The sequence below is a fragment of the Watersipora subatra genome, chromosome 3, assembly GCF_963576615.1.
Source record: "Watersipora subatra chromosome 3, tzWatSuba1.1, whole genome shotgun sequence".
Lineage (NCBI taxonomy): Eukaryota > Metazoa > Bryozoa > Gymnolaemata > Cheilostomatida > Watersiporidae > Watersipora > Watersipora subatra.
The window spans coordinates 5,701,959-5,724,491 of NC_088710.1; the positions used below are offsets into that span (position 1 = coordinate 5,701,959).

A 22,533-nucleotide genomic window follows, 5' to 3' on the forward strand; every position below is an offset into this window, starting at 1 on the left:
CCCTGATGTACATTGTATGGGTATTTTGTGCTCTATCTATTTTTTACCCTGGTGTTATCTTCTGGCAGAATTGAAGACATGCATATAAAGTGCATTGCAAAAGTTCTCTAATAGCAAGGAAAACAAAAATTATGAAAATCTCTCCCAGATATTTGTTTAATTTGGCTGGTCAACTTGAAACCTTTATAGAATTTGAAGCCTGCGTGATTTTAAATAGATCAGCTGGTGAGCAATTGCTTCAATGAGTTTGTACTTTTTCTGCTGAGTAGATTTTGCCTAAAAATAATATAAATAATGCACATTACATGCGTTTGCAGAACACCTGACTTGTTGAGTACTGTTAGATATTACATGTGTTTGCAGAACACCTGGCTTGTTGACTACTGTTAGAGAGGCTCGACTTCATCTACAAGATGGGACCAAAGAAAGCGAATCGACAAACTAAAGCGAAGTAAGTATAACCCACTCAAGTGCTGACTGCTTAGAAAGGGTCAACTAATGACCAAATAGCAAACTGACACATTTCTAAATTTACCACCAACCCAAATTTAATCAAGTGTTTGTTTTGACGATAATTTTCAATTTTTACCATGACGCTATAGGTATGCCTTTGGAAACTAACACCCTAGAGGGGATTTTTTAGCTACGTGAGAAAGCAGTTTTAATCTGGCTTCTATGAGTTATCCACTCATGAGCAATGCAATAATTTGTAACATTAGGAATAGCTGAAAATTTATTCATTTATTATAAGTTAAAAGTACTTTAGCTTACAGCAGAGCAATAGCAAAGCAGCATGGTAGTAGTAAATCGTGAAAAAATGACATCAAACTCTATTAAAACCTTTTAAAAATAATTTGGTATCATTTGCTTGCATACAAAAGGCTTGTAACATCTTACAATTATTTTGCTAACTTCATTGCTAGCTGCTTAACAATGTTTCGGGTAATATCTGTTTTCTTAGTGGAAAAAGTTATTTAAAAATATGTGTAAAACTAATTGATTTTAGTGGCAAATCATTGCCCTTTTGTTTTATTTTTGTTATAACACATTTCAAAAAGCAATTATATTTGAAATGAATCTTCTGACAATAAACTATATATGATATATATTGTGAGAAAGGCTAGTTTTGTAAACAATAAAGAAAAAGTACTCAAAACACTAAGTGTAGAATGAATTATAGTATAATGTATAATATGAAGAACACTTTGCTGTTAGAGATAAAATAACAGCAAAGTATCTCTTATATTGTATACTACACATTATTTGTAGAACAGAGTTTGCTGTAGACTAGTTAGACAGAAAGACAAGTTTTTAGCCGCAATTTGATTGACTGTTGTTAACATAAAAATACATAAAATGATGATCAGACAAAAATGTCTAGTGAGAGCTCAGTCTGCAGGTGTTAATTTTCGCATGTCTGGTCCAACAGAAAAAAAGCATATCATTAGTCACTGCAGTACAACTACCAGCGTACTGTTAAACGCGCTCCCCCTTCATAACACCGCTTCTAAACGCCTCATAACATCTAGGTCTGCTTTAATTTTAATAATGAAGTGTGTTTGCTGTTAGTATGTGCCTTGTACAATATGGCCCTACAGAATGTGAGTTAAAATGGTAAACCATATGATATGACGCCATATATAATATGAACACTGGATAGTGCGCTAAAACACATGTTCAAGAGTAACTTTTAATATGAATTAATTTTGAATAAAGATTTTGTAACAAACTTTTATATGCATTAATTCTAGGCTTATGCTTATGGCTAGGCTTATGCCTTTATATGAATGACAGTTTTTGGCTAAGTTAATATGCCTGATTTGAAGTTGTCTTATCAATGAGCTTACTACTCTATGTACCAGTGAGACTACAGTTTATCAAACTTAATGATGCCTGGCAGTTGGCATAAACTTACCTTATGTTATGAAGTTGGGAAAAGTTAATTTTATCAATTTCTGCAATACTGTTTGTTATTTAGTTATCATATGGCTCTACGACTATTATAAGGCACCATAACTTTATTGATATGACTAGTCTAGTCATATCAATGAAGTTAAGACAGTGCATGAAACTCTTACTTTTTTAACTTCCTTATGCACACATATAGAAAAAAAGTCTGTACTGGTATTTAGTATATCTTGTCACTTTTGACTAAAGATAATACAGAGGTTATAGTGACAAGGGATTACTAAAACAAGTTCATTGGTCACCTAGTTGGAATTTTGACATCCTGTTTAAATATATTTTGGTTGTGTCAAAAGATGAAGTCATCTCGACTCAAACTAGGAACATTGACAATGCTAGGACTTGAGCGAATGAACTTTTTTTCCCTGAGTTAGTTTGACCTTGCATACAAGCATTGTTATGAGATAGTAACAAACAAGCCACTGTTTCAGTATTCAAAAGTGTTAGTTTATAACAACTTTGAATAAAAGATTTCAAAAATATTGCATTGATATACGCAGTAGGAGAGACCTAACTTAACTCGAATATGAGATCTTCCTTTCAACTTTGTGGGAAAACTAGTAATCCTTCAAAACTGTACATAAAAAGTTAGATAGCTAGTGAGCCACCAATTTGATATGAATATAGCATTATTATAGCTAACTTTTCACCATTAGATAAAAAGCGAAGATACTTTCCATATATAATGTTTTATCGTTTTTATGACACCTTTGCTGTTTTAGTAGTTCGAATATAAGTTTTATGTCATTTTATCGTTTCAGCCCAAAAAAAGAGCAGAAGAAACTAAAAAAGAAAGCAGCTGCTAATCTCCCAGAGAAGTGAGTAAACAGCAATTGATAATTTAGAGTGAGCTGACACAAACATGTTGTAGGTGGAAGGTGGCAGAATAACAGTACTAGTGCAGTAGCAATACTACCACTTTGATACAAAAATTAGCGTGTTTTAAAATATAGCTAATAAAATTTAAGAATTCAATCTTATGTTTTAAGTCTAAAAGAAAACTCGTAAGCTGAAGCCTATAACATGATAAGCAATATAGCACGGTATGTTTTATATAGCACGGTATGTTTTATATAGCATGGTATGTTTTATATAGCACGGTATGTTTTATATAGCAGGGTATGTTTTATATAGCAGGGTATGTTTTATATAGCACGGTATGTTTTATCGGTATACATGACAGAATGTTGAAAATGATGAACTAAATTTGAACTAAAGGATGTTAACAATGTGGTGTAAGTCAAAGCAGTTATTTATGGTATTAAGAAGGTCATAAGCATTGTATACCATACTGAAACATGTAAAGCAATTAACAAATCCTTCGATTGTGTATATCGAATATGTATTTGCTGATCTAAAACTGGAAGCTACAAAAACCTGCTGAAAGGAAATAGGATTGAAGTATTTAAAAGTTTCACACTGCCTTAGAATGAAAAGTTAACATTTATTTCTGTACAAACATACATATGATGAAAAATTGAATGTGACATCTTATTAGCTTCAAATAATAATACAGGCGCTTGCATTTACTTTTTTATAACTAAACTATATAACAAATATAATACAGCTACAAAAGATGCAGCTGGATTATCAGTCAATGCATTGGTTAAATCCGCAAATATGTCAAACCTGTAAGCTGGAGCTGCTTTAAAAAGGCTAACTGTAAATGCCACCTTTTCACTTATAAGGTCAGAAATGGGTTGGATAGGTCAAGGTCAAAGGTATTATATAATATACATCACAACACATGACAGCTGTAAGTTGTACCTATTGCTTAAAATATGAAAAATAATTGAATAGATATTTGCCTGAACCAGTAGATTAGAAAATTAAAATGTTTTAATTTTTTGCGATAAACAGTTGTAGGTTGAACGCTTTACATTTCGCTATTAAACTTAGTTTAAGGACCTTTGTCAATGTAGCCATATTTATTGAAATGTAGCCTTTTATAATGTTTTCAAATTGAAAAAGACACAAATCGTAAAAACACAAAGCATTTTTGGCAGTTTATAGTTCTCTATTTGTCTCTTTGATAACCTTGAAAAGGTCTGGTAGTTACAAGCGATGACAGGCCTTCATAATACTCTGACCGTCATTTTGCGTGTAAAGCTAACGCATTATTGACATGAAATAATGACGATGAAATAATGACATGGTTGTTATTTCCAGGAGAGACTGTTTAATTTCAAATAATGGGGCAGTAGTTGAACCTGCTGAAGTCTTTGCTAAAGACATTAATCACTATCCAGCCTCGAGATCCTGGTGAGTATTTAGATTTTTAAACTTGTGAGACAACTGATGACATAAGTTCTTCTCATTTTAAATGGCTTCCTCCATACTGACATAAAGTAGAGCCAGTTTTCAAACTAATGTTTTGGTTGTTGCAGTAGTCGAGGCTTTTTGACTAGTTTTTGTATTCAAACAAATCTAAAATCAACTTTCTAAAAATGTTTGATAAACTGCAATGGAAGGGTTCAGTAGCAGTCTAGCAAATCATTACATTCCACTCATGGAGATGTAATAGAATATTTACATAAAATTTGTCCTAAATTCACCTATTATGTTAGAAAAATAGTGTATTTGAGCGAGTTTTCTAATAAGAGTCGGTAACATGTTTTTTAATTTGTTTTATACCTCATAAAGTTAAATAGCTCCATTAAGGTGTGGAAACTTCTTAATAGGCATTGCAGGCTTTGCAACTAAGTATACAAATAAAGGCTACTACTAAAACAATAAACTAACAATATACTAATAAAACAATAAAAAGAGTTTTTGTTAATAGTAAATCATAGCGGCTCAGTGTAGACAATTCACAGGTTTGAAAGTGCAAGTGACAATAGAGATACGCACCATAACATACTATAACTCAGGCTAAACAATATATATCTTTGTTTCAATATTTACTTTTAATTTTCACAGAATTTTCCTTTTTACTTACAAAGTGAAGATATTTGAAAAAACTTGAGTCTGCTAAAAACTACAATGTTCTTGGAGTAAAATATCTGCTTGAGTTTATTTTTTTATCCTTTGGTTGGAATTTTAGCATGTTGAGATCAAACAAGTGGACAGTTGCCTATGTTTTATGATGGAGTCCTAACATAAGGATAAAATTATATAAATGCTCTGTTAAAATAAATTTTAATATTTCTTAACATTTTGCCTTTTATATGTACACATAAGAAATTGCACCCAACTATAAATGAAACATTACGGTTTCGGGATTTCGTAACTTGAATGATTAATTCTAAAAGCTACATAATTTTCAAAATAATTATGAAAGACTTCGAAATGTGTTTTTACCAGTCAGAAAAAATTTAAGATCATGAAAAGTTTAAACATGAAAATAAAAAATAGAACTGAAATATTTTAGGTACATGTTTGCTAAATTTGAAAAAATGTAACAGAGTTGCGAAATGTCTTTTAAATTCATTCTTTCAGAGTTGTAATTTTTTAACCAATTGTGTGCAAGTAGTTACTCCAATTATTTTAGACATTGCCAACTTGTCACAAAAGCTTTTGAAAAAGTAATGTCTATTTTTAACTTTAAGTTTAACTGCTTAACATAAAAATATAATCTCAGTTTTTTACTGTGTTTAAAATTTTTTAGCAACAGCAGTTTTTGGGAACAGGTTTTTAAATTTCAAACGTTTCACAATCTTAAATTTTTTTATAACTGTTATAAAACATTTAAAGACCTTTCATAATTATTTTGACTATGTAGGTTTTAGCCTTGGTCATTTAAGTTACTTTAAATACAAATCTAAAATAGATCTGAGCCTTTTTAGGTTTATTGCGAATAAAATAGTTTCAGAAGTGATTCTTTGCTATAATGAAAGTAACTTGTGTTTTTCACCGGTCAGGTTAAAGCAACGGCTTCGGGTCAAAGCAACATTATGCTGCGTATGGGTTTCGAGCCTGTCACCTTTGGCTTAACTGTGAAATTAGGAATAACCATCCGCCCTTCAGTATGTAATAGTTGCTCCAATATTTATTGTATATGTTTTATCGGCACCCCTTTGAGTCTTTCGCAAGACACTTGACTGTCACGGTACTAGTACGAATCGTCACTACAGCCACATTTTACATTCTGCCACTTATTAGACCCTGTTGTTGCTACTAATGCAAATAACTTATTTTGCATATATTGTCTGAAGTAATCTTCCCTGCAACCTCCTACACTTTTTGTGCAGTACCTCCTAAAATACATTTTGAAAACCTCACTAATCATACGGCTGATATGATATGTATATGTTGTACCTCATCATAAATGGCTGGGCGAGTGTTTAGGAATGTATACGGACTATAAACATCTGACATATCTTCTGAATAAAATTTTGAACTTGTTTTAGGGATTCTGAGCAAACAGCTTGGGTTGATGAGAACCAGACAATACTGCACGTTGAGGTGTTTAGCGATCTTGTTAATATCGATGCTCTCGACCTCTATTTGTATCTCCAGCCTTCAATGTCGTCAGCTAAAACTGTCTTATTTCAAAAAGATCAGGTTATGTAAGTACCATTCAGTAATTGTACCAGTGCTTGTATCAACATATCTAAGAGTACGTAAAATACTAAACACACTAAACAGTACACACGTAACAACTTAATACGTAACAACTTAATACGTAACAACTTAATACGTAACAACTTAATACGTAACAACTTAATACGTAACAACTTAATACGTAACAACTTAATACGTAACAACTTAATACGTAACAACTTAATACGTAACAACTTAATACGTAACAACTTAATACGTAACAACTTAATACGTAACAACTTAATACGTAACAACTTAATACGTAACAACTTAATACGTAACAACTTAATACGTAACAACTTAATACGTAACAACTTAATACGTAACAACTTAATACGTAACAACTTAATACGTAACAACTTAATACGTAACAACTTAATACGTAACAACTTAATACGTAACAACTTAATACGTAACAACTTAATACGTAACAACTTAATACGTAACAACTTAATACGTAACAACTTAATACGTAACAACTTAATACGTAACAACTTAATACGTAACAACTTAATACGTAACAACTTAATACGTAACAACTTAATACGTAACAACTTAATACGTAACAACTTAATACGTAACAACTTAATACGTAACAACTTAATACGTAACAACTTAATACGTAACAACTTAATACGTAACAACTTAATACGTAACAACTTAATACGTAACAACTTAATACGTAACAACTTAATACGTAACAACTTAATACGTAACAACTTAATACGTAACTTAGTACACACTGAATGAGTACAACTGAACAGACTTCATTGTTACGAGATGCCCAAATAACTGACGCAAGTTTATACCACTGTTAACATGAAAGCAAAGCAAGAATTGCGTTTAGGCTTTACAACCATGCTTGTGTAGCGATAGTTAGCCAATGATAAAATTCTTAGCAAAAGCAAGAATTGCGATACAATAACGTGCTGAGTTACTGCAGACACTAAGATAACATATAAAAAATATCAAAAACACAAACATACAGCAAAAGGGACTGTTCGATAGTTGGAGGCTAGCAGTAAAACAGTCCTGTTGGTAGTTTGAAAAAGAGCAGACACAGTTATGGCATTATACAGATGGGAGCACCGGTAGTTCATCATTATGCTAATAGTGCATGAAAACCGGTTGACTGTGTAACAACCAGTTGACTGTGTGACAACCGGTTGACTGTGTGACAACCGGTTGACTGCAAAAAATTGGTTGACTCCGTGATAGTATAATAATAAGGTCAAAAGTTTTTAAGCAACTTGAACTCAAATTCATAATCACAAATGATCAAAGTATTTTTTGGTTTGTAACAGGTCAATGACATATATAGAGCTGTTTTCTCTTCTTAATATGAACAACGATGAGAGAAATGCGTATCTTGAGCACCTTGGCGTTAAGAACAAACTGGGAGACGAAGATGTGAGATGTGTTGGAGATTTATTGCGGTTGGTACAAGATGAGCCTGACATGTAAGTATGAAGTTGTCGGACCTTGTGTAATAAAATGCTGAAGGGTCTCACTAAATTGTAATGTATGAGAGAGAGGTGTCTTTTCTTTGAGTGTAAGGACTTAAATGTTGAATAAATCTTTGAAAGCTAAAATAAAATTTCTCCTTGCATGTAATAATAGCAATATATTTATAATGAGCACGCTAATTATTATGAGAATAGAAGTGTAGCTATAATAAAATCAAAAGAAGTTGTTATTCCGGTTTATATCAAATTAAACACAAATTATTTTATTCATATAACTGAATTACCATTGTTAATATAAAAAAATCAAGTCGAGTCCATCATTCAATGAATATTTTTTAGCTTTTTGTCAGTTATAGTAATGAAATTTACAATTTGATCAATAATTACTTGAGCTGGTAACACATTTTTTCCATTAAAAACAATAAATCTCAAGGTGAAGCTAAAATAAGATAATTATACATTTAATTATCATCTTGTACATATGGTTCAAAAAGAAATTCACTTCTCAGTTGATGAGCTTGCAGTTTGCTTGCCTCAAAAATTTACAGAAAAATAATTGTGTAGTAAAACAAATATATAAAATTTTGAGTTAAGGTTATACATAATCTTGTATAATGTAAACATAACCAACTTGATAAAAATGGTTTTCATAATTTAATTTAATGATATCTTCACCAATGTTAACCAACATCTTGACCAGCCGGAGTGACTTTTGTGTATTATTATGCAGAACTCATGAAATGTTACAAATTAGCAGCAATATAAAATTTCTAATTTTTAAATACTTCCTCATTACAAGTACTATCTTGTTTCTTAAAGCCTTTAAGAACACAGAAAAAATGAGAATATATTTTAAACGTCAAACAATTAAATTAAAATCTCATTTGTATTTGGCATGCAGTACATGTGTATATGTGGAGCGCAGAAGGTTAACTGTGAACTATTAATCCCAGCATCTGAAACCTTTCCATACCGCTATACAAGAGCGTTGTCAGCACCAAAATGCCTACCTACAGTACTTAGTTTAAATTTTTATAAATACAAATGGGGATGTGTAAAAAATTTGGAATTTTTATCCACTCGACTGTAAATAGATTTAATGGAAATGTTCTTTTGTTATGTTGTACTAACACTAAATGCAGAAAGAGCAACGCGCCGAAAGGTCCATCGTTCAGTCTGTGGGTGGATCTGAGCAAACTGATTGATAATGGATACGATTTCCCTTTTGATATTCTACTGAAAAGGTGTACGAGTCTAGGACAAGTGATGACTCTATTCTATAAAAAGAAGTTTCGAATGTAAGTAAACAAAAGTACATGTGTATGTACGTAAACAAAATGCACAAGTGAATGCGGTATGTGAGTAATGAGATGCACATGTAAGTAAATACAATGTAGATGATAAGTAGTATTTAAGATGTTGGTAGTTATTTAAGGTGTGTGTAATTGTACAATATGCACGTGTAATTGTACAATATGCGCGTGTAATTGTACAATATGCGCGCGTAATTGTACAATATGCGCGTGTAATTGTACAATATGCGCGTGTAATTGTACAATATGCGCGTGTAATTGTACAATATGCGCGTGTAATTGTACAATATGCGCGTGTAATTGTACAATATGCGCGTGTAATTGTACAATATGCGCGTGTAATTGTACAATATGCGCGTGTAATTGTACAATATGCGCGTGTAATTGTTTTAATCAATCCCCCAGTTTTAAGTGAATGTTGTGCTCCTGTTTTCAAATTTATTTCACAAGACTTCATCATGCAAATTTATGACTCTACATTACAAACAATCACCACCTTCGCTAACAACAACCTTAAGTTGCTAAAATTATGTTGTTGGACAGGAGCTATTTTAAGGTAGTAGAAACATTCAACCTAGCACACTGATCGTGAGCAAGTGTAGAAAGACTATAGTTGTTAGCAAACAGTTGATTTCACAAAGAGAGTTCATCATTTTATTCATGAGTTAGCTGTTCTTATTTCTAATTATCGAGTGCAGCTGCAAGATTTGATAACAAGCATGAAACAGAATCAAAAAAGGTTTACTCATTCTGAATATAACAACACAAAGTTAGACAAGCACACGAGAATATCCGATTAGGTTTTCAGCACCCTTTACTTTACTGATGCGTATTTTCATAGTATTTGATGGGCTTTTGTCTTACCAGATAGCTTTGTAGAGAGCAACACAAGCATACTTCGATGTCTGCTTGTAGAGCTGCTACTCATGAAGAACTTTGGAGCTTACTTACCCTCTCAAACACGCGAAGAAACAGAATAATTAAATATTTCCGTAATTATTATTCTAATGATGAGTTTGGAGAAATTTCTGATTTAACTGAAGAAGATGTAAGAAACTTTGGCCAGCTTCAAGAGTGGATTAGAAAGTTGAAAATGGAAGGCTTAAGAAAAGAACTCATAGTGCACGAGTGAGTAGAAATAAGGGTGAATGAGGACAAACTATTTTATTGAACTGTGTAGATGAACTGTTTAGAGGGTCAAGTGCAGCATGACTCATCACAAACCTGTGTGAATAGCTTTATGAAATATATAATGCATGTTTAAAATATGAGATCTGAAAAAATCGCTAGATTCGAGCAAAGTCTGCAAAAAGTGTGAGTTGTAAAAGTTGAGAGAAGCTAATGTATATCCTCAACTTAGGAGTATTTTGTGATTTTAGAGGCTGAAAAAAGTGTGAGTTGTAAAAGTTGAGAGAAGCTAATGTATATCCTCAACTTAGGAGTATTTTGTGATTTTAGAGGCTGAAAAAAGTGTGGGTTGTAAAAGTTGAGAGAAGCTAATGTATATCCTCAACTTAGGAGTATTTTGTGATTTTAGAGGCTGAAAAAAGTGTGGGTTGTAAAAGTTGAGAGAAGCTAATGTATATCCTCAACTTAGGAGTATTTTGTGATTTTAGCGGCTGAAAAAAGTGTGGGTTGTAAAAGTTGAGAGAAGCTAATGTATATCCTCAACTTAGGAGTATTTTGTGATTTTAGCGGCTGAAAAAAGTGTGGGTTGTAAAAGTTGAGAGAAGCTAATGTATATCCTCAACTTAGGAGTATTTTGTGATTTTAGAGGCTGAAAAAAGTGTGGGTTGTAAAAGTTGAGAGAACCTAATGTATATCCTCAACTTAGGAGTATTTTGTGATTTTAGCGGCTGAAAAAAGTGTGGGTTGTAAAAGTTGAGAGAAGCTAATGTATATCCTCAACTTAGGAGTATTTTGTGATTTTAGAGGCTGAAAAAAGTGTGGGTTGTAAAAGTTGAGAGAAGCTAATGTATATCCTCAACTTAGGAGTATTTTGTGATTTTAGAGGCTGAAAAAAGTGTGGGTTGTAAAAGTTGAGAGAACCTAATGTATATCCTCAACTTAGGAGTATTTTGTGATTTTAGAGGCTGAAAAAAGTGTGGGTTGTAAAAGTTGAGAGAAGCTAATGTATATCCTCAACTTAGGAGTATTTTGTGATTTTAGAGGCTGAAAAAAGTGTGGGTTGTAAAAGTTGAGAGAAGCTAATGTATATCCTCAACTTAGGAGTATTTTGTGATTTTAGCGGCTGAAAAAAGTGTGGGTTGTAAAAGTTGAGAGAAGCTAATGTATATCCTCAACTTAGGAGTATTTTGTGATTTTAGAGGCTGAAAAAAGTGTGGGTTGTAAAAGTTGAGAGAAGCTAATGTATATCCTCAACTTAGGAGTATTTTGTGATTTTAGAGGCTGAAAAAAGTGTGGGTTGTAAAAGTTGAGAGAACCTAATGTATATCCTCAACTTAAGAGTATTTTGTGATTTTAGAGGCTGAAAAAAGTGTGGGTTGTAAAAGTTGAGAGAAGCTAATGTATATCCTCAACTTAGGAGTATTTTGTGATTTTAGAGGCTGAAAAAAGTGTGGGTTGTAAAAGTTGAGAGAAGCTAATGTATATCCTCAACTTAGGAGTATTTTGTGATTTTAGAGGCTGAAAAAAGTGTGGGTTGTAAAAGTTGAGAGAAGCTAATGTATATCCTCAACTTAGGAGTATTTTGTGATTTTAGAGGCTGAAAAAAGTGTGGGTTGTAAAAGTTGAGAGAACCTAATGTATATCCTCAACTTAGGAGTATTTTGTGATTTTAGAGGCTGAAAAAAGTGTGGGTTGTAAAAGTTGAGAGAAGCAAATGTATATCCTCAACTTAGGAGTATTTTGTGATTTTAGAGGCTGAAAAAAGTGTGGGTTGTAAAAGTTGAGAGAACCTAATGTATATCCTCAACTTAGGAGTATTTTGTGATTTTAGAGGCTGAAAAAAGTGTGGGTTGTAAAAGTTGAGAGAACCTAATGTATATCCTCAACTTAGGAGTATTTTGTGATTTTAGAGGCTGAAAAAAGTGTGGGTTGTAAAAGTTGAGAGAACCTAATGTATATCCTCAACTTAGGAGTATTTTGTGATTTTAGAGGCTGAAAAAAGTGTGGGTTGTAAAAGTTGAGAGAAGCTAATGTATATCCTCAACTTAGGAGTATTTTGTGATTTTAGAGGCTGAAAAAAGTGTGGGTTGTAAAAGTTGAGAGAAGCTAATGTATATCCTCAACTTAGGAGTATTTTGTGATTTTAGAGGCTGAAAAAAGTGTGGGTTGTAAAAGTTGAGAGAACCTAATGTATATCCTCAACTTAGGAGTATTTTGTGATTTTAGAGGCTGAAAAAAGTGTGGGTTGTAAAAGTTGAGAGAAGCTAATGTATATCCTCAACTTAGGAGTATTTTGTGATTTTAGAGGCTGAAAAAAGTGTGGGTTGTAAAAGTTGAGAGAACCTAATGTATATCCTCAACTTAGGAGTATTTTGTGATTTTAGAGGCTGAAAAAAGTGTGGGTTGTAAAAGTTGAGAGAACCTAATGTATATCCTCAACTTAGGAGTATTTTGTGATTTTAGAGGCTGAAAAAAGTGTGGGTTGTAAAAGTTGAGAGAACCTAATGTATATCCTCAACTTAGGAGTATTTTGTGATTTTAGAGGCTGAAAAAAGTGTGGGTTGTAAAAGTTGAGAGAACCTAATGTATATCCTCAACTTAGGAGTATTTTGTGATTTTAGAGGCTGAAAAAAGTGTGGGTTGTAAAAGTTGAGAGAACCTAATGTATATCCTCAACTTAGGAGTATTTTGTGATTTTAGAGGCTGAAAAAAGTGTGGGTTGTAAAAGTTGAGAGAAGCTAATGTATATCCTCAACTTAGGAGTATTTTGTGATTTTAGAGGCTGAAAAAAGTGTGGGTTGTAAAAGTTGAGAGAAGCTAATGTATATCCTCAACTTAGGAGTATTTTGTGATTTTAGAGGCTGAAAAAAGTGTGGGTTGTAAAAGTTGAGAGAAGCTAATGTATATCCTCAACTTAGGAGTATTTTGTGATTTTAGCGGCTGAAAACACTTTCTGCTTTATCCTTATTTATGGGGTTATGGGTTTAGCAAGTTTGACCTTCTAAATATAGTTGATGAGAATAGCAGATAGGTGCTAAAAACGACAAACAAGTTAGGCCATAAACCAGAAATGAATGACGCGCATTATTAAAGACTTGATGTGAAAGCACGACTCTTAACTGAGTAGCTTTAGAAAAATTGTGCTGGTGTCTGTTTCATTCAGTCTGGTGCTGGTTTACTTATGCATAACATGCCTTCAATTGGTTATTATTCTACGAGTAGTTCTTCGCTTCTGCCAAATGTTACACTCATTACTGATGCTCCGACTTAGCTTACAATAGTCAATAATTTTACAAATTCTGTAATATGTACAACTGGTGCATATTGATAACAATACTGACAGTAACAGTGCAAGAGTTTCGGTGTCACGTAATGGGTAAATTGTCATTCAATGTTTATCACAACAAATTTTTTATATGAGCTGAGGCTCTGATCACCACTTGACCCCTTGATTCCTATTTTATTTTTAGTTCCACCTGTTGGCTACCACCAAAATATCTTAAAGTAATGCTTGGCACGTTTATCAAAACTACAGTATTTGATAAATGTGCCAACTGTACTTATCAAAAAATTACTTATCAAAAAATTATCAAATACTATAAGGAACTTGTATTATTTTTATTATCCTACGACCAAACACGAGCAAAGCGATTGTTTGGGAGCTGTATGGTAAATGCATACGTGCACACAACTCCCGAAAAATTATCTGTCAACGGTCGTTACCATACCCTTGTACTGAAATCCCATCAAAAAACTTAACCATTTTTGTGTAGAGTCATTTAAGTATAATAATAGTACAAAACACATATACACATAGTTGAATATGTTACCAAGTCTTTTAAAAGTTGACACAATATCCTAAAAGTAACCCAAACGATTGAATTATACATAAATAGACAGATTAATTTGGCCTAAAATCGCACTAAAAACTTGACAAGGTTTTTTGATAAAAATTAAGACCAGCCAAAAAAACGCCGATAAGGCTGTGCGACAGAGTAGAACCATTAAGTCGTGCACATTTCACAAAAAAAATGTGCACATTTCACCAGTCTATGGCCTTGTCTAATTGCCGTTTTTGTAATTGACGTAGAAGTACCGAAAAGTAAGCATTTCTTTTTTGCCGATTCTACCGGACTCTGAATTTTTGAACACTTATAATGAGTACTTTGGTATTCCAACTGATGTCCAAAGCAGTGAAAGTAAAAGAAATGACGATATTTTTTTAACGATTCTTATTAGATTATTACAATATTCAGTTGTAAGAATAATTCTTCGATTTTATAAGATGATTATACGATTTAGTTATAAAAATGATCATTCGAATTTATAAGATTGAAGTATAAAGTGACCCGATGGTGTGCAATATATTACTGTTACTATTTTTCTAAAGATTTTGTTGATGATACTGCGACTGGGCCCAATATCGCGGTACTGCCAAACCAATTTTAATATCTGCAAAATTAAATAATAGGCCTACATTTTCTTATAGATACACATTTATTTCTATTACAAACAGCTAAAATCTGTTTTGATTTTTAAGGTCAGCATAATTTGTTAGATATAAATACAGAAATCTAGGTAAATATCACAACTTCTTGATATTGGTTGCTATGACCAATGATATACAGCCCCCCAGCCTGTGTATATTACACAGCAGTTTGCCGTTTTACTTCTAATATTGCATTTCTCCTATTGCAGGGGAGAGATATAAACATATAATCTTTTCTTTTCATTATTGCTGTTTGTTGTACATAATAACACCCAGTACATTGCAGCTACCATTGCAGTTATCCTATTGCACTGCAGTGCCATTTGACTGCTAATATTGCATTTCTCAACCAGCAGTACTCTTTCTTTTTCCAATATCACTTTGATCGTGAGCTGTATGATAGGGTAATTTCTAGTTACTATTACTATTATTATAACGCTTTCAGGAAAGTTAAACAGCATTTATACACCAGCCTGTGCGATTTGATTCAAGTGGAAACATCAAGTGAATGGTTGAAGTTACGTATGCTAAAGGGTCCAAGGTGAGAACAATGAATTGTAGCTCTAGCAGTTCATGAAAACTCAACCAAATTTAGTCTTGATAGTCTTTCAATGTTTTAATAGTAAAAATACTGTAGTACAGAAAGCCTGAAGTTTTTTCTTCTTGATATGAATACATATTAGCTTAATTGCCAAGAATGTAACAAAAAATAGAACGCCAAGTAAACACACGGTAGAGCTTAGAAGGGCTATAAGCTAGTGCTAGCATTGCATAAGTACAGATATATAGAAGTACAAGCTGCGCTACGCGGCATTGACTGGGTATTAGGGTATTAAAAATCAGCTTATAAACAATGAGAGGTAATGAGAGTTGCCTGGCATTACCTATTAGTCTAGCACATTGCCAATAGATAACTTGAGTAAGCTTACTAATCACAGCTACCCCTCTCCGTGGCTTTGCGCCATGACTTTGCGTGTGACCGAAAGCGGTAGCCTATTTGCTCCCATATATTAACATATATCTTCTAGCCCATCTACCAAGCTCTGTTGCTTAGTAACTTCACTCCGTAGAGATATCCCAATTCTAATTTCACCAGCCGATTCAGATACCGATTCGACATACCAATTCTTACCGAAAAATAATCCGATTCAGATCTTTTGGGTTGCACAGATAATTGTTAATTTTATTATGCGAATATAAATATAGTGCAAAAAATATAAATATTCATGTATTATTTGTTTGTATTTATGGAAAAAAGACATACATGTATATACATTCATATACTGCCATACCGTGCATATGAGCATCTAGTAACAAAACAGTCCATGGTTCTTGAAATCTGTTATTAATAATGGTAATTACTGCTAGTGGTACAGCTTTATCTGTGATAATTCAGTCTTTCTTCTACTGCTGAACTAACTGCTGCTAAATGAATGTTTCGTTTAATTGCTGTTAGTGATTCAACTATCTCAGTGAGACGTCTTTATCTTCTGTCACTATTGATGTAGCCAGTAGTACTGAAGGCTCGTTTGCCACAGATGACGGAAGACGGGCTAAACACCGATAAGCCACTGAGGTTAATTTATACGACACAAACGATACATCATATAGTCAAAATCAAGAGACAGATAACTTTATGGGTTTATGCATCGGCTGCTCAAATTAATTTCGTAATGCTAGTAAATGGAAACATTACACCGCATTCATGTTTCTCATGATTGGTCTATTGTTCATGATTGGCTGCAATAAATCATATGGCTGTAATTGGGAAATACCGCACTTTGTAATTACGTCCTGACTAAAGCCAAAATATTCCTCAGCTGTGTGGATGTTTATTAGGCTATAGACATGAAATAGATTGTGTGACAGGCTCGGAATTCATTAGGTAAAAATAAGGAACTTGCAGCTGATGATTTGTTATTAGTGTAGCAAGCTAAAATACGGGTTTCTGTTAAATAGTTGACATGTAAAAAGTATCTGAAGTTTCCGATTTTTAAGAAAAGATCGGCCGATACCGATTCAGATACTTAACACCCATATCGGCATCGATACCAATATTAGAATCGGGCAACTATTAGTAAGGCGTCGTACAGACAAATGGTAGAGTCCGCGATCAAATCTGCTTTGAGTATTCCTTATTTCAAAATCTTAATAGCTATAGCTAGACATATACATCAACGACAAACTTTAAGAAATATATATATATATTATATATATTATATATATTATATATATATATTATATATATTATATATATATATATATATATATATATATATATAAATAATGTAATTTGTGATTAAAAATGGCTAGAGATATCCAATCTTATTGCTTTTATATCTTTTAATGGCACATTCAGGATTAATTTTTTGAAGTGGCGTTAATTCTGCAGAATACTGGTAAGTCTTTGCATTTTATCACAGTAGACTAATTATAACAATTTGGACTATAGACCAATAGCCGTTATATACTTCATTTTAGAAATCATACCATTTTTTTCAAAAGCGAAGCTTAATATATTATTATATTGTAGCAAAAAGGAACTTAAAACACTAGACATACTGCATGTTGTTGACGAAGAAGAAAGAGAACTTATACTCAAAGAGTTTGGCCTAAAGTTAGAATATGTTTCTAAATTTACCACTTTCAGGGATGTGGCTTTCCTTCTATCTAATTTCGCGGATCTAACAAATCACAGGTAAGTGTTGAAACATGATATATGCTAAATATAATATAATTATAAATGATTGTTTTATGTAAATAGCAATTTTAAGTACTGCAGTAAAAAATACTACACAATATTGTGTCATAAAATCTATGAATTTGCTTTGTGAGTTACTGTGGTTGCTTAAACTATAAGAAAAATACTAAGTATGGTAATCTTTTTATTTTTTATATATTTGCAAAATAGTTATAATAAAGCTGTACAAAAATATCATATAATATAATATGTAATTTTAATTTTTTTATTTGCAAAATGATTATGATAAAACTATACGGACATAATGTAAGAAAAAAAAGAATTAAAAGCTAAATGACTAAAATAGCTAAAAGCTAAAGTTTTTTGACAAACAATTTGTTTGTTGTACATTTAGCTCGCGCACGAGCATCCTTATAGAACTGAGTCAACAAGCATTGTTATTCATCTGAGCTAGTTATACAATAAGTACCGCAATCAATGATGAAACAAGGAGTTGAATTGTAATACCGCGGAGTTTCTTAACAAGTTACTATAGATGCTTAAACTGGAAATTATCAGAATGTAAATATTAAGTTTTCTATGTTTACACCGCAGAATGATTCACGTGAAAGCTGTACTCTACAAATTTAGGCAATGCAGGTTACTAGATAAATGAAATTAAGTTCTGACCTTTTCACTAAAACAAAGTGCATTTTTTCAATTTTATTTACTGAGCTAGTGCATTAAAATCCTTATAAGTAAAGCGAATAAGCATTTGCTTTCATTTGAACTAGGTATATAGAGTAAACGACTTCTTGAAAGCTATCAGTTCTGATTACAAAGCAAAATGATCTGTTCGTTATACTGATGTGGTGTCTTATCTTATGACAGAGCTGTAGAACAGTTTGACATATTTTGGAAGTTCCAACACTCTTCTAAAGCAAGAGAAAACTTCTACAAAACGCTGAAACGCAGTTTTCCAAACTGCCATGCAGAGTTTGTGGATATCAACACTGTTGGTGACTTATTTGAATGGATGTTCAAACATGACATCATAAAACACGCGTGAGTATCTCAAAGTATTATATTCGCTTATTTACTAACCAAATCAAACTTCAGATTTTTAAATGTGCAATAATTTTGCTATCTTGTTCCAAAGTTGGTGAAGTATTCTGCAACAAATCATAAAATTTAGGAGTTGACTGTATTAGGTCTCATGTCTAGCATGCTGAGCTGGTCAGTCAAAATCTATAAATTTATATGATGATATATTCTTTAATACAATACTGTACTAAAAATACGAATTGTATTTAAGAGTTTTCACCTTGACCAGTTTCTACAAAAATAGGTCTCTTTACCGATGATGTTATCATAACATCAACAAAATGATTATCATTTTAGTCACTATCTCGATAAACCTTTCTCTTTTTTGGATGGCAAATAGTTGCTACATTGTTATACACAGACAAACATTTAACAAAGCTGCTGCTTTTGCCAATATTTCGGCGCTAAAATTTATTTCTTATAATGTAACAGTGAATATGTGTTTATTGTCTCATGAAAATGCCAATTTTGAGTTGATGAGCAAACACTAACATCTTTTTAAAACAATTTTTTTAATTATTGCTACCTATAAACTAAACAAAGCTATCACGTGTGCAAGGCTTAAATTTGCTCATAAACATGAGGAGGAAAGTATTAGGGAAAAGTACATTACTTAAATTTGGCTGTTATTACACAAATATGAACACATCAAAAATCTGCATTTGAACAAACAAAAAAATTATTAGGCGATAAAAAATAAAAACAAGGCTGAGACTTTTAAATGTTGCCATTTGATCTTTTAAATTTTTTATAAATGAGCAGTTTTCTTGAGTCAATCTAAGTTGTTACAACGCTTACTCAATCTTAAGTTGGCCATCTAACAAACAGAGACATAATGAAAACGTAAATGGTAAAACTTGATAGAAAAATCAAACATAGATCTGATGTCTACTAGAATATTGTAGTCACTATAGATAAATCATGAATAAGTCGACAAAACTCTGAATTTTGCGACTAAAGCAAGCTAAAGGTCTTTTTTTTATATTTTTTATATTTTCACATTAGACACTAAAAATGTGCTCAAAACAAGATAAAACAATATAATAGCAGAAGCTGCGTGCATAGTTTAATATAAATTGGAAAATTCTCTTGATGCTGTCCTAGTGAGCACATGATAGTAATACAACCATTGGACGCATGAGCTACATGTATGTTTTCAATAAACACTAAAACATCCGCATGAGAAACGTAGTGCTACAGCTTCCTTACAAAAGCTGAATAGATTTCATAGCTATATATACATGTATATATAAAAACAAGCATATATATAAAAACATACTTATGTGACTACAAATATGACAGTTGCGATTATCATTTAGATCTTCAACTGTTGTGTGAGCTGTTTCTTGCACTTTTAATGTTATTATTCCTTTGGGGTTTATCCTATTTGATTTAATCAAGTAAGTCAGTTGCTTATTAAACATTACATATACTTATTTTTTCATGTATAAATAAGTATATACATGTATATAAAACATATTCAAGTACGTAGTTGATTATGTATCTATAAGTATGTATATTTTTAACAAAAACTATATTAATTTATTGTTATAACATATATTACCATTTTGATATAATATACGTATATTATAATGTTATTAGATATGTGTATATATATTCATATTAATTTATATAAATATACAAATATAATTGCAGTCATGAAGATAATGCGTCGTGGAGAAAAAGACCAGAGAACTTGGAAAGAGCTGAGAAAGTTGAAATGTACAAAAGATATGATGAAGATTTAGAGATGTTAGCGGAGGAGCGAGACCGGTGGCTAGAAATAATCAAGTGAGTTACTCTAAAAACTTAAACACAACCATAAATTATAAGGTAAGCTATTTCAAAGAACAAATTTTTAAAGCTGTATGTACATGTATGATCCAATGATAAATCCTATACAAAAAAAACGAACAAAACAGGATTTGCATGATCTTTGATAGTATTCATATTCAAAGTTTACAATTTTACAATTTAATAGATTTAAAAAAATTATCATAAAACAGAAATAGTTGGTTTGCAGTCACAATTTAGTCTTTGCTTGCAAAAATTAAAAGATATTTTTTAATATAAATTTTATGACTTTTTTACACCATTCTTATTTAAGGGTCAGAAGTAAAATCAAAACTTTGCAAAATTTGTTGCTGATGGTTTGTTATAGCTCATAATTTAATGAAACAATTTTATGAAACAACTAAAACTAAAAAATATAAAACAGTCAACAAGATATTTTACTGTTAACTAATAGCATCAGTGCTGTAATACACCCTCCAAGTTGATTCGCTAAAAATGAAATGCAAGTTTATACAAGCAGTAATGCTGCAAGGAAATTGATGCTAGCAATCTTTGAAGTTGGTGTAGTGCCAAAAGTTAGTTTTATACTACACGACGCCATTAATATGAATAGCATGACTAAAATTTCTTCTTGTTTAGTACAGTTAACTGGCAGTTTGATTTTATAAACACTTCATTATTCCTAACATAATCAAACTTCTCTGAATTCACAAATTTAGTGTTAAATTTTCTTACATTTGGAAAACATTTTAGTCCACTCAAGAAAACTGGGCAACAGAACTTGGAAACTTCAAATGAAAACTCCCAGACTTTTGAAGCAGGAAATAATAAACCCGATCAAGCTGACAAACCCGATCAAGCTGACAAACCCGATCAAGCTGACAAACCCGATCAAGCTGACAAACCCGATCAAGCTGACAAAACCGATCAAGCTGACAAAACCGATCAAGCTGACAAAACCGATCAAGCTGACAAAACCGATCAAGCTGACAAAACCGATCAAGCTGACAAAACCGATCAAGCTGACAAAACCGATCAAGCTGACAAAACCGATCAAGCTGACAAAACCGATCAAGCTGACAAAACCGATCAAGCTGACAAAACCGATCAAGCTGACAAAACCGATCAAGCTGACAAAACCGATCAAGCTGACAAAACCGATCAAGCTGACAAAACCGATCAAGCTGACAAAACCGATCAAGCTGACAAAACCGATCAAGCTGACAAAACCGATCAAGCTGACAAAACCGATCAAGCTGACAAAACCGATCAAGCTGACAAAACCGATCAAGCTGACAAAACCGATCAAGCTGACAAAACCGATCAAGCTGACAAAACCGATCAAGCTGACAAAACCGATCAAGCTGACAAAACCGATCAAGCTGACAAAACCGATCAAGCTGACAAAACCGATCAAGCTGACAAAACCGATCAAGCTGACAAAACCGATCAAGCTGACAAAACCGATCAAGCTGACAAAACCGATCAAGCTGACAAAACCGATCAAGCTGACAAAACCGATCAAGCTGACAAAACCGATCAAGCTGACAAAACCGATCAAGCTGACAAAACCGATCAAGCTGACAAAACCGATCAAGCTGACAAAACCGATCAAGCTGACAAAACCGATCAAGCTGACAAAACCGATCAAGCTGACAAAACCGATCAAGCTGACAAAACCGATCAAGCTGACAAAACCGATCAAGCTGACAAAACCGATCAAGCTGACAAAACCGATCAAGCTGACAAAACCGATCAAGCTGACAAAACCGATCAAGCTGACAAAACCGATCAAGCTGACAAAACCGATCAAGCTGACAAAACCGATCAAGCTGACAAAACCGATCAAGCTGACAAAACCGATCAAGCTGACAAAACCGATCAAGCTGATGCAGAAAAAAAGTCATCAGAGAGCAACACAATTTTGTAAGAACAATCACTGTTGATAGTCAAGTAGTTCTTTTAGAAATATAGTTCTCTAGCTTTAGGCATTGTTAATTGCTGCATAGTCTTTGTTAATTGAGAGACTTCGGCATCCACAAATTTTTTCCA

The 22,533-nt window shown here is 32.6% G+C and overlaps 1 protein-coding gene across 1 annotated transcript in view; it reads left to right on the top strand.

Moving 5' to 3' along the window:
• The window catches only part of LOC137390281 (titin homolog), a 35,332-nt gene extending 13,069 nt beyond the window's left edge, over positions 1-22,263 (top strand). Inside the window, exons 6-19 of the mRNA XM_068076615.1 lie at positions 391-451; positions 2,727-2,783; positions 4,135-4,227; positions 6,315-6,473; positions 7,812-7,967; positions 9,116-9,271; positions 10,202-10,414; positions 15,349-15,444; positions 17,437-17,601; positions 18,475-18,648; positions 20,344-20,478; positions 21,235-22,024; positions 22,116-22,168; positions 22,260-22,263. Of these exons, the coding sequence (XP_067932716.1) occupies positions 391-451; positions 2,727-2,783; positions 4,135-4,227; positions 6,315-6,473; positions 7,812-7,967; positions 9,116-9,271; positions 10,202-10,414; positions 15,349-15,444; positions 17,437-17,601; positions 18,475-18,648; positions 20,344-20,478; positions 21,235-22,024; positions 22,116-22,168; positions 22,260-22,263 (2,312 nt within the window). The remainder of the gene's footprint in view (positions 1-390; positions 452-2,726; positions 2,784-4,134; positions 4,228-6,314; positions 6,474-7,811; positions 7,968-9,115; positions 9,272-10,201; positions 10,415-15,348; positions 15,445-17,436; positions 17,602-18,474; positions 18,649-20,343; positions 20,479-21,234; positions 22,025-22,115; positions 22,169-22,259) is intronic.
• Positions 22,264-22,533: the final 270 nt, after the last annotated feature.